The sequence below is a fragment of the Rousettus aegyptiacus genome, unplaced genomic scaffold, assembly GCF_014176215.1.
Source record: "Rousettus aegyptiacus isolate mRouAeg1 unplaced genomic scaffold, mRouAeg1.p scaffold_m13_p_10, whole genome shotgun sequence".
Lineage (NCBI taxonomy): Eukaryota > Metazoa > Chordata > Mammalia > Chiroptera > Pteropodidae > Rousettus > Rousettus aegyptiacus.
The window spans coordinates 3,305,029-3,321,210 of NW_023416285.1; the positions used below are offsets into that span (position 1 = coordinate 3,305,029).

General features: G+C 51.5%; 1 protein-coding gene across 3 annotated transcripts in view; it reads left to right on the top strand.

Annotated features, from left to right (window-relative positions):
* Positions 1 to 4,110, top strand: part of EVC2 (EvC ciliary complex subunit 2) — a 60,725-nt gene extending 56,615 nt beyond the window's left edge. For 2 of the 3 annotated variants that reach the window (XM_036227492.1, XM_036227490.1), the window contains 3 exons: positions 1,878 to 1,979; positions 3,378 to 3,637; positions 3,790 to 4,110. In XM_036227492.1, the coding sequence (XP_036083385.1) occupies positions 1,878 to 1,979; positions 3,378 to 3,637; positions 3,790 to 3,842 (415 nt within the window). In that variant the 3' untranslated portion in view covers positions 3,843 to 4,110. Of the gene's footprint in view, positions 1 to 1,877; positions 1,980 to 3,377 lie in introns of all 3 variants that reach the window. The other variant, XM_036227491.1, reaches the window with a different exon arrangement.
* The last annotated feature ends 12,072 nt before the right edge of the window (positions 4,111 to 16,182 follow it).

Sequence of the window (16,182 nt, forward strand, 5' to 3'; positions counted from 1 at the left end):
GAGGGCGCGCGGGAGTCGCCGGGAGTCGCTTTCACCCCCCGGTGGGCCCAGGCGTTTGTCCATACTTTCTCTTTCCCTCGCCGATTTATTTTTCAAGTAGAATCTTAATAAAATAAGTTTCCCAGGCTGCGGATATGCCATACACACATTAAAGACAGTGTAAAAAACACATGAAGGAAAAAGGAGAAAAAATATTTCTACCGTCCCACCAGCCGGGGAAAATGGCTGTGAGCTTTCTGCTACAGCTCTTCCTCCTGTGGGTGTTTCTCCGCTGGGTTTTATGAGTATTTGTTTGTGTGTGTGCGTGTGTGTGTGCGTGTGTGTGTGTAGTAATCCCAGCATACATGACCTTGCATCCTGCTTTCTAGAACCTTTTAGTGGAAGCGGGTTTGTTCGTTTCCTTTCAACTCTTGTCCATGTGTAAATGTCTTTTCATATGAGAACCATCGCACTATCAGGACTATTTCCAGCTATTTTATTCATAATTTAAAAGTCATACTTTTCACAGTTATTGAAACTCCTTCGTAGTCGTCATTTTTAGTGGCTGCCCAGTAGTCCCCTGAGGTGTGCGGCACAGTGTGAGTTGTATGACCATTTTACTGCGCATTTCGTGCGGGCTCATTTTTAGCTCAGTCAGGGAGAGCGCTGCATATATTTTCCTTCGGGATCAGGTTCCAGGCGTGAATGGTTCAGCAGTCTCTTTGTAAGGAAAGGCAGGAAGCAGGGGTGCGGGGCGAGCAGGTTTGGGGGGCCGCCAACAGTACCCCTTGGGAACAGAGTTTGGGGGATGGTAAGGAAGCATCACTCTTCCTGAGAGAAGGGTCAGTGTCTTTTGATCAGAGGCGTAACGGGGTCCCTGACTCAAGCAGGTAAGAAGACAACTAAGCGTGAAGCGTGGGGCCGGGGCGAGAGGGAGGGTGGGAGCGTGGGAACAACACAGTGGAGTAGGGGTGGGGGATCCCCAGGGGCGGGAACAGCCTTCCTAGTGCAGGTGGGGTCTCTCACAGTCAGAGGGCTGGGTGTGGGCGTGGTCAGGGCGGCGTGTGGGCGTGACCACGGGCTGAGCAGGCGTGGACTGGGTGTGGGCGTGGTCAGGACGGCGTGTGGGCGTGGCCACTGGGCTGGGTGGGTGTGGCCAAGGCTGGGTGGGCGTGGCCACAGGGCTGCTGCCTCAGAGTGGTTTCTCCTGGTGCACAAACAGGGAGGGCCATGCAGATGGCAGGTATTGGAGTTGACCCTGGAGCAGGAACATGCATAGTCCCAGGGAAGCCGCCTCTTTTTGAGGGCCACCCATGAGGACCTTGTTTATGGGGCTGCCCCTTAGGCCAGTTTGGTGAGGGAAGCTGATGCGGGGTCACGGGCAGGCTGATTGGGACAGGGCAGGAACACTCAGAGTGGCCGTCACCAGGACTGTAGAGCATGACCATGTCCACCCCCGGCCGGCGGCGCGAAGCGGCCAAGGCGGAGTGGGGCTGGCTGGAGCCCCGCACGCTGGACTCGCCTCCACACCACCCTTTACTGACCGGCCTGCGCCCAGGGCCACGAGCAGCACACCGAGCCCGTTGCTTGGCGAGCGCTCCATGTCCTCCCTTTGCTGGGACGCCAAGCGTCCCCACCTCCTGGCAGCCTTCCTCGGTCTGGTCGATGTCACCGTTACCGGCCTGTGACCGCTGGACCGGGGACCCCTTGAGGGCAGATTGTGCCATGACGAGGCCAGAGAAGGTTCTTGATCAATGTGCGTTGAGTGGGTGAGAGAACACACAGTGAGCACCCCGAAGTCCTCGTGTCAGGATGGAGCCCCTAGACCTTTTAGGATCTCAGGTCACGGGACAGTCCTGCTCTTTTTGAAAGCATAAGACATTGCCTCGTGCCTTCAGGAAACACCAGGGCTGGTGGCAAGCCTTAGAAAGCAGACTGCGCGGAGAGCTGATAAGCAGAGGGCAAGAGAAGATGCTGTGGGCTCGTCGGAGGAAGGAGAGGTAATGGTGGGCACCTGCTCAGGCGGGCTTGGGAGGTCAGCCCGTGAGCTGGAGGTGGGCTGGGGAGGTCAGCCGGGCTGCCCGTGAGCTGGAGGCGCTGGGGACCGAGAAGGGTGGCTTACAGCCAACGTTCCAGCATTCCTTTCCTGCAGACCACAGCCTTTACTCGAGTGGCCTCCTGCAGAGCTGAAGATAAGACTCTAGCTACCCATGGGAGACTGTTCGCTTTCCCTTTATTAGCATCTTAATTACCGCATGTGTTTTACCTAATGGGAAATTTCAAATGGGACATCATTAGAAGGGGACTAATTCCTTAGAGCCGTTCTGACTTTATAGTTGGCCAGGTCCTTTCCTTTCCTGTCGCACTGAGCCTCCCAGCCTTCTAGAAAGTGGAGGTGATGATGCAACTGGAGACACTGGCCTGGGCTTTGGGGCATCTGACTATCCCCTTTATGCCCCTGAAGTCCCAGGCCAGTGCTTTCTTCGCGACCAGGTGTCTTTCCCCTTTGATCGTAGCTATTGCACGGAGGAAAGCTAAGGCGGGTGGTGTCGGATCGACCCAGTGTCCCCTGCATTTCCGCTGGGGAGGATCCGGAGAAAGAGTAGCATCAGGTAGACTCGTAATGCGTTAGAGTGACACGTGTGCTCTGGCAGGGGGCCCAAGGGACACCTGGTGCCTGGCCCGAGCCCTGCCACTTCTGTAATTTCTCGGAGTGAAGGCGAAGGTGCTGTGACCAAGCTGCCTGAACCGTCCATGATAAAAGTCTTGGTGGCACTGATCATAGGCTGGATAGCAGAATGTAGTCCCCGAGAATTAAATCACAGTTTTGAGCCCACACCCAGAAAATTAAACGCAAGCTGTCACAAATGTAAAGCGCTCTACTGGAGGATGGACGTCGATTGCTCTAGATTAGGACGGCGGGGCGGAGGCGTTCCCGGTGGCGCGCCCAGTGTGTGTCAATCTCTCCTGTTGGAGAGGCATTGTGCCTAATGGCTGTTGCTTTGTGATCAGGTTTCAGCAGCCTGCTTGTAGTGCCAAGGCCACAGGCAGTGGTGTCCTGCTGTATGATTGACATCTGGTGACGAGGAGAGGGACGGGAGCTCTGACTCGTAGTTGTGCCAATTTCTGTGGTGTAAATTCTCCCACCGTGGCCGATTTCAAGCTGATGGCAATAGGCTCACGAAACTCAGCAGGAGTTGTCTGCAGCGTGCCACTGCCCCAGGCTTCAGCTAAGTTCAGAGCCAATCTGGTGACCAAGAGGGAAAACCTTTCTTTCAAATGGCACTTGACCGGGGACCTAGGGACCAAAAGGGAGATTCTCCTGGGAAACTCCATCAGGACACTTGGGAGGCTCAGCCGTCAAAAATCTCCAATGTGATCTTCTGTTCTTTCTTTAGCATATTAAAGAAGACCTGTCCCCCTCTTCGAGAGAGGGTGGCATTCTCTGGGGAAGGACAGTGGCCACACCTGTCCCTGGAGCCCCTCGGCGAACTGGCCCCCGTGCCCATCGTGGGGGCGGAAACCGTTGACTTGTTAAACACGGGCGAAAAGCTCTTCATCTTCAGGAATCCGAGGGAGCCAGAGATCTCACTGCACGCCCCTCCCCGGAGGAAGAAAAAGAATTTTCTGAATGCCTGGAAGGCCGCCTGGGCCTCAGGCATGGACTAGCCCGAAGGAAAGCTCCAGGGAGTCTGAAGACAGAGAGATGTCTCCTCTCCCGTCCAGCCGTGTGTGTGTGTGTGTGTGTGTGTGTGTGTGTGTGTGTGTGTCTTTATAGTGTACAACCTGCGGTGTAAATTTCACCTGCAGATCACCCAGGCCCCCAGCAGCCCCCTCCCCAGCTTTCAAGGACCCCGGTGTAATCCGGTCCCATGAGTCAGGTGGCCGACGGTCTTCAGCTTCACAAGGACAAAACGAGACACCGGACCAGCCGTGGACACTCGTCGCCTTCCTCCCCGCCTCGCCGAGGGCCCGCGGGAGGCCCAGCCACCGGGCCACGTCCCCGCGGCGTCTGGCTGCGGTGTGGGCCGTGTGTCCAAGGCGAAGGCGCTCGGTGCTTATGTTTTGTGTTTGTTGCATATTCTGTCTTTATCGAGGGAACCTCCAGAAATAAATGTGTTTTACACAATGCTCCTCTCGGCGGAACTCATTTCTTTGCTTGACATCGGAACCTTTTCTTTGTCATTCCTTCTCGTGTTTCGGCCACGTGTTGTGGTGGTCAACAGCGATTTGCCCTCTGTTACTCCAGCGGCCAGAAAGAGTCTCCAGTTCAAATCAGTTATTTTTCCCTCTTTACAACTGAGGAAATTCAGTGGCTTAAGAAGGCGAGTTGATCGGTGCCTGATCGTGATCTCCTGAGGAGCAAAACCAAGACTGCCACTCTTCACGGGCGCGAGCCCTGGTCCCTTCTCCTGGGCTCGTCCCTGGACACCAACAGCCCTCGTGCGTGGGCCGGCAGGCAGGGTGCACACGGGCCCCTGAGTTTCGCAAAGCGCTTTGCTGCGCCTGGCCCTCTGCATCCTCACGGCAGTGGTGGAGGCCCGTGCGGGCTCGCTGGGGCTGGACCAGATCACGGTATGAATGTCCCGAGAGCCAGGCAAAGATCACGACTGCAGCGGGTCTTTCCCACAGGCAGGACGTGATAGAGAGGGAATCCTGTCGCCAGCAGGGGGAAGAAAAGGCTCCTGGTACAGCTTCTGTTACCTGCCAGTTGCTGCTTTCTATAAACTCACCGCATGGGAAACAAGGTGTTTGCAGGGGGAGCCTGTGCTTCTGGAACCAGGGGAGTGGGGTTTCATTCCTGGCTCTACAACTCTCGAGCGAGTCACTGTACCTTCGGTACCCTCAGTCTCCTTGAGTGCGAAGCAGGGGTCCTAAGACCTGCCTCCACCCTGTCCAGAATGGTGCCCCCCATCTGCTCCAAGGCGGCCATATCCACCTCGTCACGCCCGTGCCGAAAGCCGCCAAAGCCACTGCACTGCCCACGAGACCGTGAATTGTCCTCCGGCCCCGTTCCCAGCTGTGCCTGCAGAGTCCCTTCTGCAGCGGTTAATTGGCTCTCAACCCCATCCAGGATGTTTTGACCGAGTCTGTGTGTTTCATCTCTAGAAGTGCCACTCGATTCCTTTTTAAAAATAAACTTCATTTTGTAGAACGGTTTAGATATTAGGAAAACTTGAGATGACAGTATAGTGATCTCTTATATCCCTGAACCAAATTTTTCTCATTATTAACAACTTATATTAGTATGGTACATTTGTTACAATTAATAAACTAATAATGATACATAATTATTAGCTTAATTCCATACTTTGTTCAGATTTCCTTTATTTTTAGCATATGGAATTTTTCAGATGTTCTTCTCACGATTCGATGAGAGTTATGCATTTTTTTTTTAAATAACTTTGGAGACATTCATTTACTTTCCCACATCACCGATCGTGGATACGAGTAGTTACATTCTGTGCGTCCTCGGGTAAAGACACAGCACTCCCGAGCGACCGCTGCGTCCCGTGGAACTTCAGCCTTTGGTCACAGCGTTACGAGCGCCCGGGGTTGGTCCCCGGGGCTCTCTTTGAAATGGCCTGCGGAGCTGTGTGTGTTGGAGAGGAAGGCCACAGAGGTCAGGGGCCGTTGTCGTCCTGCTCATACCAAAGGGGCACAGCGTCCACCCTTCACTGTCGGCGTTGCCCTCGGCCGCCTGGCCGAGGCCGTGTTTCCCGGGCGTCGTTGCTGCCAGGTCACTGTCCTCGCCCTTCCGGACCGTGCCCTTTGGAAGACCGTCGCCGCGCACGGAGCGCGCTCGCGGAGTGGGCGCTGTGCCCCCGTACGGCGGGCGTCGTGTGAAGTGTTTGGAACTCCGCACGGGAGAGTTACCTCTTCTCCCCGACTCCTTTATTAAATATTTATTTACATTCACATGAATCATGGTACTTATTTTATACTCTGGGTTACAATTCTTCAATAGTATTTTATTTCGTTGGCTCAGACTGTTTTGATTCTGACCACGGGGGACGATTTGAGTTGGCTCCTGTGTCTCTTTGAAACATACCATCATCATGGCTGTTTGCGTGTTTGTTTGTTTGTTTTTGGAGAAATTCATTATTTCTCTGGCACTGCAAGTTGCTCCAGGTTCATCCAGCCCCATCTGAGAATGAGTCGTTTCTCCGGGAGTCCTCGTCTCTTTTAATAGGACGAGAAACCAAAGTTGGGGCGCCCGACGTGCTCATGGCCACTGGGGTGCCCTGGCTTCTACGCTCTCCCCGCCGACAGAGCAAAGAAATAACGTAGGAGTATCTAAAACCCACTTCACGCAAAGATAATAAACCGTAAACTCAGCTCCCGCTGATCGGCGCACCGTGCTGTGCCTGGGTGGGTGTGAGTGATCTGCAGAAATTCATAATGTCAGTAACGACCGTGTAACCTGCGCATGCAACAGGAAAACCAGGTCTTAGCGCGGTAAATGGGGTAGGGGTGGAATTTCCTCTGCCGTGACGAGCAGGCCGGCAGTCGGGCGGGGGCGGGGGAGGCACAGCGTCACCGGTGCCATCTTTCCGCACCGGCGCGCACGCGACATCATCGTTCGCTTCGTCCTCCAACTGTCGGTATGTTCATCGGTGGCTGGCGCACGGTTAGATATTTAGTAAGCATGTGTCTGGTGAATGAATGAATGAGTGAATGAGTGCACGCCTCTTAGAGAGGAGCTCGCTCTGTGTGCAAAGGAGACATTGACGGGACCACACGAGACGTTGTAGAGTGGCAAGGAAGGACCCCCTCTCTCTGTGGAGCGCCCCAAGAAAACATCGCCAAGGGTGTGCAGCGCACCTGAGCCCGGCAGGCAGACCAGGGCATGCTGGGAAAAAAGGGCATCGCAAGCAGAAGGAACCGGGTGCCGGGAGGGCGGCTTGGGGAGGTTCTGGAGCGAAAGCGGCCAGGGTGGTGGGACCGGTCCTGGGGGCTGCAGGGTGGACTCGGTCCCAGGGTCTCTGTGTCCCCAGGGAGGAGCAAGTTGAGGAAATGGCGTGATCTGCGGAGCTCGGTCCGGGGCGCCTGCGGTGACCGCCGCGTGCTCCCAGCTCGCTGCTGAGAGGCCCTGGTCCTTCCTCTGCGCGGCTCCGCTCTCGGCGATCCTGTTTCCGGCGTTTGCGAGTGAACACCCCGTGTGATATGCGGGGAACGCTGGTGGTTTGTCCCGAAGCCCTAATTTCATGTTTCAAGTTACGTGGGTTTCCATGTCTCGTCCGAAATGCGTGTCACCGGGTAGTTTGTACCTGTCAGCCCACCGGGCCGGAAGGAGACGCGGGGAAGGCTGTGGCTCTGTCCCCTGCGCCTGCACCGCCCGGTGCTCGCACGTGCTCAGGCTTACGAAGCTGCTCAGTGCACATCTGTTGGATGAGTGAGTGAATTCTCACCATCTCCACTTCCACCCGAGAGGAGAACGAGGCTCAGAGACGTGCGGTGACCCGCTCAGAGTCACCTAGCTGGCGAGAGGTTTGGCCAGGCCTGGGACAATGACAAAAACGTCAACGGTTGAAAAGACTTGCTTCAAAGCTCTGTGGAAAGGCAGACGGGCCGAGCGGGGAGGATGTGAGATCATTCCGGCAGACCAGACACGCACCGAGGAGAACGGGCTTTGTTCTCAGCCCTTCCACATCGCCTCGTTCCAACGCTTACTCTCTCCGTGTGTCTGAGAGATGTCTGCTCAGACGTCACCTTCCGCTGGGAGCTGTCTGACCCCTCTCTTTGAAATAACACCCCCATCCCTGCTTATTTTTCTCCACACGCTCATCACCACCAGACACACTGCTTGTCCCTCCGAGTGTTGTTTACTGTCTGCCCCGCAGTCTCTGGAGCAGGGACTCTGTGGGGTTCCTGACCCATGTGCCCCCTAGGCCCAGGACAGTGCCTGATGCCCAGTAGGCACGCAGCACAAAGTGGTAGGGAGAATAAAAAAGGAAAGACGGAGTCGATGAGTAAATCCGCATCTTCCTCGTTTGCTCGTTCCTCCCTTGAAGATCTGTGGTCTCACGGAATGCTCCTATGAAGACAGTCAGACCAAGACTCTGCAGTATGGAAAGGTCAGAGGCAGCTGGGGTGGCTCAAATTAAAGTTTAAATATTTATTAGCGCGCATGAGTACAGGGATGGGGACATTCAGACACGGGGTGGAGGTGTAAATTGAAAAGCCCGCCTCCCCACAGATTGCTAGTAGTATACATTATCTGAGTTTTGGAATTCCATCCGTCTGATAGGCGAGAAATTGCATGTTAAGATTTAAAAAACTGTATTGAGATAACAATTGACAAATAAAAATTGCACACATTTAAAATGTACAATCTGACGTGTTTTAAAATAGAGCTATAGAGCCATCACCAAAATCGACGTAATGAACACATCCACCCCCCCAAGTTTCCTTGCGCCCCTTGGTGATCCCTCCGTTGACAAGCACCCCTACCCCACCCCCGGGCCACCACCGTCCTGTTCTGTCATTATGGAAATATCGCCGTGTGCATGAGTAGTTCATCATCATCATTACCACTGCAGAGTTGCACTCAGCTGTCAGAGGAAACCGCCCACTGTGTATCCATTCACCGTGCGGACGGAAATGTGAGTTATTCCAGGCTTGGGCTAGCACAGATAAAGCTATCCAAAAAATCTTTACTCAACCCAGGGTCGCAAAGGGTTTTGCCTACATTTTCTTCTAGAAATATATGTATAACATGTATGCGAATATATACAAAGACTTGTATTTTTATAGCTTTACATTTACATTTATAATCCATTTTGAGTTTTTTGTGTATAGTGCAGGCTGTAGATAAAAGTGGGTTTTGTTTGTTTTGGTCTGTTTTTGCCTATGTATGTTCAATTATTGCTACAGCATCGTTTTTTAAAAGGCTACTCTTTCTCCACTGACTCACTCGCCTTTACGGCTTTGTCAGAAATCAGTTATCCACAGATGAGCCAGTGATTTCCACTCTTTCTGTTCTGTTCCATTGCTCTATCTGTTTATTTTGACACCAGTTGCCATTTCTCGATTATAGCTGTATTTAGATCAGGTAATGTTCGTTGCATGAATGTATTGTTCTTTACAAGGCTGTTTTGGCTTTGATAGGTCTTTGCATTTCCCTACGAATCTCAGAATGACTTGTTAATTTCTACCAAAAAGCGGGCCGTGATTTTGAGTCAGACTGCGTTGAATGTTTAGGCCAGTTTAGGGAGAATTTGCATCTTAACAAGGTTGAGTCTCCCGAGCCGGAAATGCAGAAATACGATACAGCTCTCCACTCCTCTCGCCATGAACTTCTCCTGTGCTTTATAATTTTCCGTGTGCCTCTGGCAGATTTACCCACAGTATTAAGTGTTTTTCATACTATTGTAAATCATATTGCTTTTCAAATTTTTGATTTTTTTCCATTGATAGTACATAGAAAGACAGTTGATTTTTTATTTGCTTTCTTATATCCTGCAAGCTTGCTAAATAAACTCTCTCAATAATTTTATGGCTTTTTTGATTGATCCATTAGTTTCTCTGTTTAGACAACCGTGGAGTCTTTGAATAAAGACAGTTTTACATCTTTTTCAACGTGGATGCATTTTATTTCCTTTTCTTGCCTTATGGCACGGGCTAGAACCTCCAGCGCAATGTTTACTAGGAATGGTTAGAGCAGATAAAATCGATTTCTTCCTGACTCTGTCTTTCACTGTTAAATATGATGTTAGCTGTAGGTTTTTCATGGCTGCCTTTTATCACATGCAGAAATGGCCCTTCGAGTCCTACTTTGCTATTAGGTTTGGGTGTCGCATTTTGTCAGGCGCTCTCATTTTTATCTACTGAAATGATCAGATGGTTTTTCTTTTTTATCCTTTTATAGGATGAACAGCATTGATTGGTTTTTTGAATATTAAATCAACTCTGTGCTCTTGGGATAAATCCAACTTGGTTGTGTTATACTATTTTTAAAATATATATATTGGTTTCTTTTTGCTAAAATTTGTTAAATCCGACACTTAAGTTCACAGCAACTATTGGTCTGGAGTTGTGTCTTCTTGTGATGGCTTTATGGTTTTGGAATCAAGGTATTGCTAGCCTCATAAAATGAGCTGGAAAGTATATTTTTACTTTACTATTCTGGAAATGTATGGGGAGAACTGGAATTACTTTTTCCTTAAATAGTAGGTTGAATTCACCAGTAAATTTTGGTGCCTGGAGTTTTTATTATTGGAAGGTTTTTAACTAAAAATTCCATTTCTTTAAATATATAGACTATATCAGGCTACCTGTGTCTCCCTGAGTGCTCTTCGATCGTTTACGTCTGTCAAGGATTGTTTCCCTCTCATCTCAGTTGTTTAACGTATTGGCATAAAGCTGTTTAGAATACTTCCTTTTATCCTTTTAATTTCTGGAGAATCTGCAGCGAACCCACTGCTCTCATCCCTGATCTCGATGGCCTGTCTTCTCTATTTTGTTCCTGATCAGCCTAAATAGAGGCTTAGCAATTTATGTGTCTTTTCAAAGAGCCAGCTTTTAGTTTTATTGCCTTTTCCCACTGTCTTTATCTCATTGATGTCCGCTCTTATTTTTGTTATTTCCTTTATTCTACATACTTCAAGTTTAATTTGCCTTTTTTTTTTTTTTTTGCCCCAAGTTTCCTCCAGGGGAATCTAAGATCCTGGATTTGAGATGTTCCTTCTTTTCTAATATAGGCATTTAGTGCCATGAATTTCCTTCAGATAAATGTGTTAGTGACAGCCACCAAATTTTGGTCACGTCACGTCTGGGTTGCGTCTAATTGATAACTCGTTCTCCTCATTTGCTCATCTTTCCTGCTGCTTTATACGCCTGGCATTACTTGATTGAATGCCAATTAGCTTGTAAGATGCAAGATATTTTTGTTTTTCTTATCGATGTCCCGGAGCTTTGCTCTGAGATACAGTTAAGCGCTTGAAAATATTTTGATTCTTTCGAGTCAGGGCTTTAAGATTTATGAAGTGGACTAGGGCAGCGTCTAGTCTATGGTTGATCATGCCCCACTGTTGAGATGGGCTCCTTCTGAGTACTCTGCAGGTTGACCCCTGAATTACGAGGTTTTCAAGTCTGGCTGGTGGGCAACACCTCCTAACTCAGGAAGCCGCTGGGCTCCACCTGGGCTCCTTGCCCTGCAGCCATCCCTGGAATGTCTCTGGAGGCGGAATGTGTGAGGGTCGTAGGGCTCTCCTCATCTGTTTCCATTTCTCAAGGTCGATGTCCTTCATTGCCTCATGTTCAATGTCTTGAAAACTTTTGTTTTGTCCCTTTTGTCTATTTTTAAAAAATTTTCCAAGGGAGAGAGTAAATCTTGTTACTACGTCTTGGTCATAAGCTTTAGGCGAAAGTAGTAATTTACCTTTCTTATATCAGCAAGGTTATTCATCTTTTCATACAATTAAGATTTTTTTTCCCCCCATGAATTGTCCATTTGTTATTTTTCTGTGAAGTTTTTCTTCTTCTTGTGATTTTGGAACACTCTATAGGGATTTATATATTAGGGATAATAACTGCTTATTATTGTGATTCAAATTCCAAATATTTTCCAAGGATAACCATTTGTCATTTAATTTTTATGTCTTTTTATATGTGAGTATTTTCCCTTATTGTTTCTAAATTATTAAATGTGTTTCTTAACAAACAATATAAATAAGCATACTAGGTGGAACTCAAGCAAAACAGATAAACTCTTTAAGCATCTCATGGACGAGGGACACTCGGGTTCTGCTATAATCGCTAAACTGTCAGCACCCAGATTTATTTTAGAGAATAATATCGTGAGACATATTTGCCTTGACTATTTGCAAGTATCTGTGTTAGAAATCAGTCGCTAAAGTTAAAGTAGACCTCAGCATGTTGGCTTCATTAGTTCTTCCTTCCAAAGCTCTAGTTAGTTAGGCATGGGCACCTGAGCACAAAGGCTTACGATCAGAGTCTCAACAGGGAAGCATGGCGGGGGAGGGGAGGTGGGGGAGGCACCGCCATTTGCCACGGACCTGCTCTGCGGCAGACATTGTATAGATGAATATAGCTGTGTAAGGCAGAGACTGCGGGGGATGTCGTTTGCGGCTACCTACTCTCTGGAACAGTTTCCCTTTGTGATACCTGCCTCCCTGAAGCAGAAGTTGGTAACTCACCTTCCCAGGTTCCTTTGCAATTCAGGGCAGGCATGTGACCCGGGCTTCACCCATCAGGTGCGCTCACTTGAAACCTTGATTTGGAAGAGAGAAATGATTGGAGAAGACAAGCGTGTCGGGAACTTCACTTTCTCGTGAGAATTCCAGCAGAGGCGGCTTTCAAAGGTGAGTGGGCAGGACCAGGCTTCTGCGGTCCGGCCTCCTGGTCAGCCTGGTGAGCGAAGCGATCCGGGCGCAGTGGAAGCGACCAGGCAAACTTCACTGGAGGTGACAGCGGCATTTGGACATTGCTTCTGCATATTGTAGCTGTCAAACCTGATCCTCAGGCCCTTTGGTGGGGGGCCTGGGAGGTCCCTAATATCTTAATACTGGTGTTGGAGAACCTCTGGCTATACAGTCCATTGTTTAAGGCTTTTCAGTAAAGAGACACATTTGAAAGTTACAGCTTTTTTTATAGCTGACCAAAAAAAAGGAGAAAAGGGATAAATAAAAAAATTCTTGTTTTCTACAGAGAATAGAGATGACAGAAAGTAAAATCATTGTGTTCTGGCCACCAACCGTCTCCTTTGTTCATCGAAATAGGAATCTAGCATTTTCTACGTACCAGATGCTGCACGATGAGACCCGAGAGTCAAACCGGGATATCCAAACTCTCCAGCCAGTGGCGGTATCAGAACAACAAAAGGCTCCACTCAGGGCAGACAGGCTGCGAAAACGGCCCTGCAGGCTGCACAGATGAGCTGTTTGAAGCTACCTAACAGGAAGCCCCGACATGCTAATTTGATAAGTTAGCAGGAGGTTACTCCCTCAGCCCTGCCCAGCAAGATCACAGGAGACGTGTTAGCTCAGAACCAGAACCGAAAATGCTCAGCAGAGGAACAATCCTCAGAAGTAAGTGATCATTAACCCTTTGCGTCCCGTTGCTTTGAGCTAGGTTCTCTTGGGAAAGGCTTTGAACGTTGATGGTCAATGAAAACCCCAGCCTCTCACCTTTATGTGGTGCCTCACAATTTTCAAAGCATATTCATTCATTCATTCATTCATTCAACCAATATTAATGGAACATCCGACGTATGCCAGGCACCGTGCTAGAATCAGTGAACCCTGCTTGCAAATTCCTAACCCCCATGGTGCAACAACTCTCTTTAATAAGTATTATTGTCTATATCGAAAATTACAGTTGGGACCATGCAGCCTGGACGTCCCTCCCCAGCCTGCCCACGGAGCAGCCGGACTGATCTTTTTAAAAGTGTAACTCACTTCTGCCTTAACACCTTCCCGTGACTTCTCATCACCCCTAAGAAGAAAGCCCAGATGCCTTCCCGCGGCCCGCGCGGCCTTGAAGGCTCTGGCGTCTCTAGACCCCACCCTACGCCCCCAGCTCCCTGGCTCACCATCATTCAGCCGCCTCCGTCCAGTCTCTGTCCCTCCAACGCGCCACGCGGGTCCTGAGCACTCGACTCTCCCCAGGGTTCCTGGCCACCATTTGGCTTTCAGCTCAGACATCGGCCGCTCAGAGGGGCCTTTTCAGACTCGCCCCCCTTGCCCGAGATAGCACACTCCCGTCCACGGGGCCCCGATACCTGCTTCGGTATTCCGCGCTGCTCCCAGCCGCCGAGAACGGAAACGGACTCTGGCCGACTTAAGCGGCGATGAGAGCGCTGCCACCCCGCGGTGACCCGTGTGGCCTGCCCTTCGCCCCTCGCCGGGTGTGTGGCCTCAGGCAGGCTTCTTCGTCTGTCCGACCTATAAAGACGTAAGGCCAGTCATCCGCTTCCTCTGCTCGAAGCCTCCTTGGGGCTGAAAAAGACTCAGGCTCCTTTCTCTGCCCGGTAGAGCCAACTGGACCAACTGGACCATGATGTGCTCGACCTCCCCCTGCCCCCCCTGCCCTGCCCCCTGCTGCACCCAGCCTGGCCCCTGAGCAGCACGTGCAGCTGCCGCAGGCCGTTTGCACTGGCCGGAGCTCCCTCTGCAACGCCCTTCTCCTGACCTGCCCGGGACTTGCTTCTTCGCCTCTTTTAAGCCTTCGCTCAAATGCTACCCTCTCAGCGAGACCGTCCCTGGTTGGGACCCCACGCCTCCCCTCACCTCCCCCCCACCATCCTCTCAATTCCCCCCAACGTATCCCACCCCTCCCCCCACCTCCCCCCTCCAATCCCCCTCCCTCATGTCCGGCTGCGTTTTTCTCCAAAGTGCTCATCAGCTTGTAACATCCCATGTCACTCACTCACTTACTTATTGTTTGCCCACCGCCCCCCAAACACAGTGGCCGGCCCAAGAGACAGGATTTGTGTCTGCTTGTCACTGATGTGTTTTGTCACCTAGAACAGGGCAAACAAAGGCGGACCTGCTGAGTGAACGAGCGAATGAGGCTCGGCCTCCTTTTTGCTCGTCTGTGCCGCGGGTGGTCAGAACCCCCTCCTGACATAGGGTGTCAGGCTCCCCGGGGGCCGTTTAAGGCAGCACACAGGGAGGGGCTCGGTGACAGTTTAAGAGCAGGAGTAGCACCGGCGCCACCAGTCCGAGGGAGCATTATAGTGTGTTTGCTCAAAATGCATCATCTCATTTAACCTTCCGGGGATTTGCCTGGAGAGGTGGAGCGGGGAGACTGTGGAGGAAATTGTACACCTAAAATGCATGTCGTCCAGCAAAAAAAAAAAAAAAAAAAGAAAGAAAGAAAAGAGCTCCGATTTTGAGGAAAACAGGCCTGGGTTCCAATCCAGATTCTTTTATTACCTGAATAACATCGGGCAAGTCCTATAACCTCCCCGAATTTCGATTTTTAATCGCTCGATAAGAAAAAAATGATAAGAACCCTGGGTGTGCGGTGAGGACTAAGTGAGGGGGGCCAGGCCTGCTCCCAGGGGGCGCCCGGGGGAGGCATCCTGTCCAGTCGGACTCAGCGCGGCTCCTGGGAGCCGAGGCCCCCGCGCTGCCCACCGCCCCTCCTCTCCCTGGAGTTCTTGATTCTCTTCTGTGTCGGTTTCCCTCAGCTGGCAGCTGTCGGAGAAGCTCCGAAGAGTGGGAAAAGGCAGCCCTCATCCCCTGAGCTTGTCATCCTCAGATTTCCTCTGAGGCTCTGTTCTACATTCTGGAGAAAACGAACAAAACAAAACTTCACAAACAAAAACATCAGAAAAGAATCCTGCTTCTTTTCGCAGACAGCGGGAGGTGAGTCGCTGTCCGGCCCCGAGGCCTCGTTTGCATGTCGGCTCCGCATGTTTGTTTCCAAGAGACTTCGGGCCAAGGAAAGGATGCTTAGGGGACGCCCTGGAGGTGGCCGGCCACCTGCCTTTAACGCAGCAGGCTTTCTTTAGGTTCCCCACGCGAAGGCGGCACAGTGCCCTTGAGGAGCAGGGCCGGGAGGGGTCCCCTGGGACGCACGCGTGTGGAGCCGGGCGGAAGCGACGTCCCCCTGCGCCAGGCCGGCGGCGTCCTGGCCCGTCTTCTTGGACCGAGCTGAGGGCCGGGGTGGCTTCGCGGGTTTCTGTGGAGCAAGCGTGAGCGCGTTTGATTTCTCGGCTCCTTCCACAAAGGAAGGTCACTGTGGCTCTTCCGCTGCGGATGGGCCCGCCAGCTAGTGGCTTGATGACGTTTACAGACAGACAGGCTGTCCCCGCCCCCCCCCCTCCTCACGTGACCTCTGCCCTCTGCGTGCTGTGTGCCCTCCTCGGGTCTATTTCTCTGTTTCTTTATAAAGTAGAACTCCGGTTTCAGTCTTGGGGAGAGAACAAATCGGCTGCTGTGTGGGGGTGGAGGGAGCATGCTGGGGGGCGGATGCCCTGTGGGAGCAGGGCCCTAGCCATCACTGGAGACCTGGGGACGTGGAAGTCACCGTCTGCCTCACGGGCTGACTCATGTCTGGGCTGAGGACCCTGGAGGGGGGAGGGGCCCAGCCTGTGGTTGAAGTGGAAGCCGTGTCCCTACTGGCTGGAGGGAGTAAAGGGGTGGAGGTCGTCCTGGCGGAAGCATGGAGCGAGGGTCAGGGCCAGTGGGTGGCCAGGGGCCATGAGGGTCAACATGCGGACGAGTGACCAAG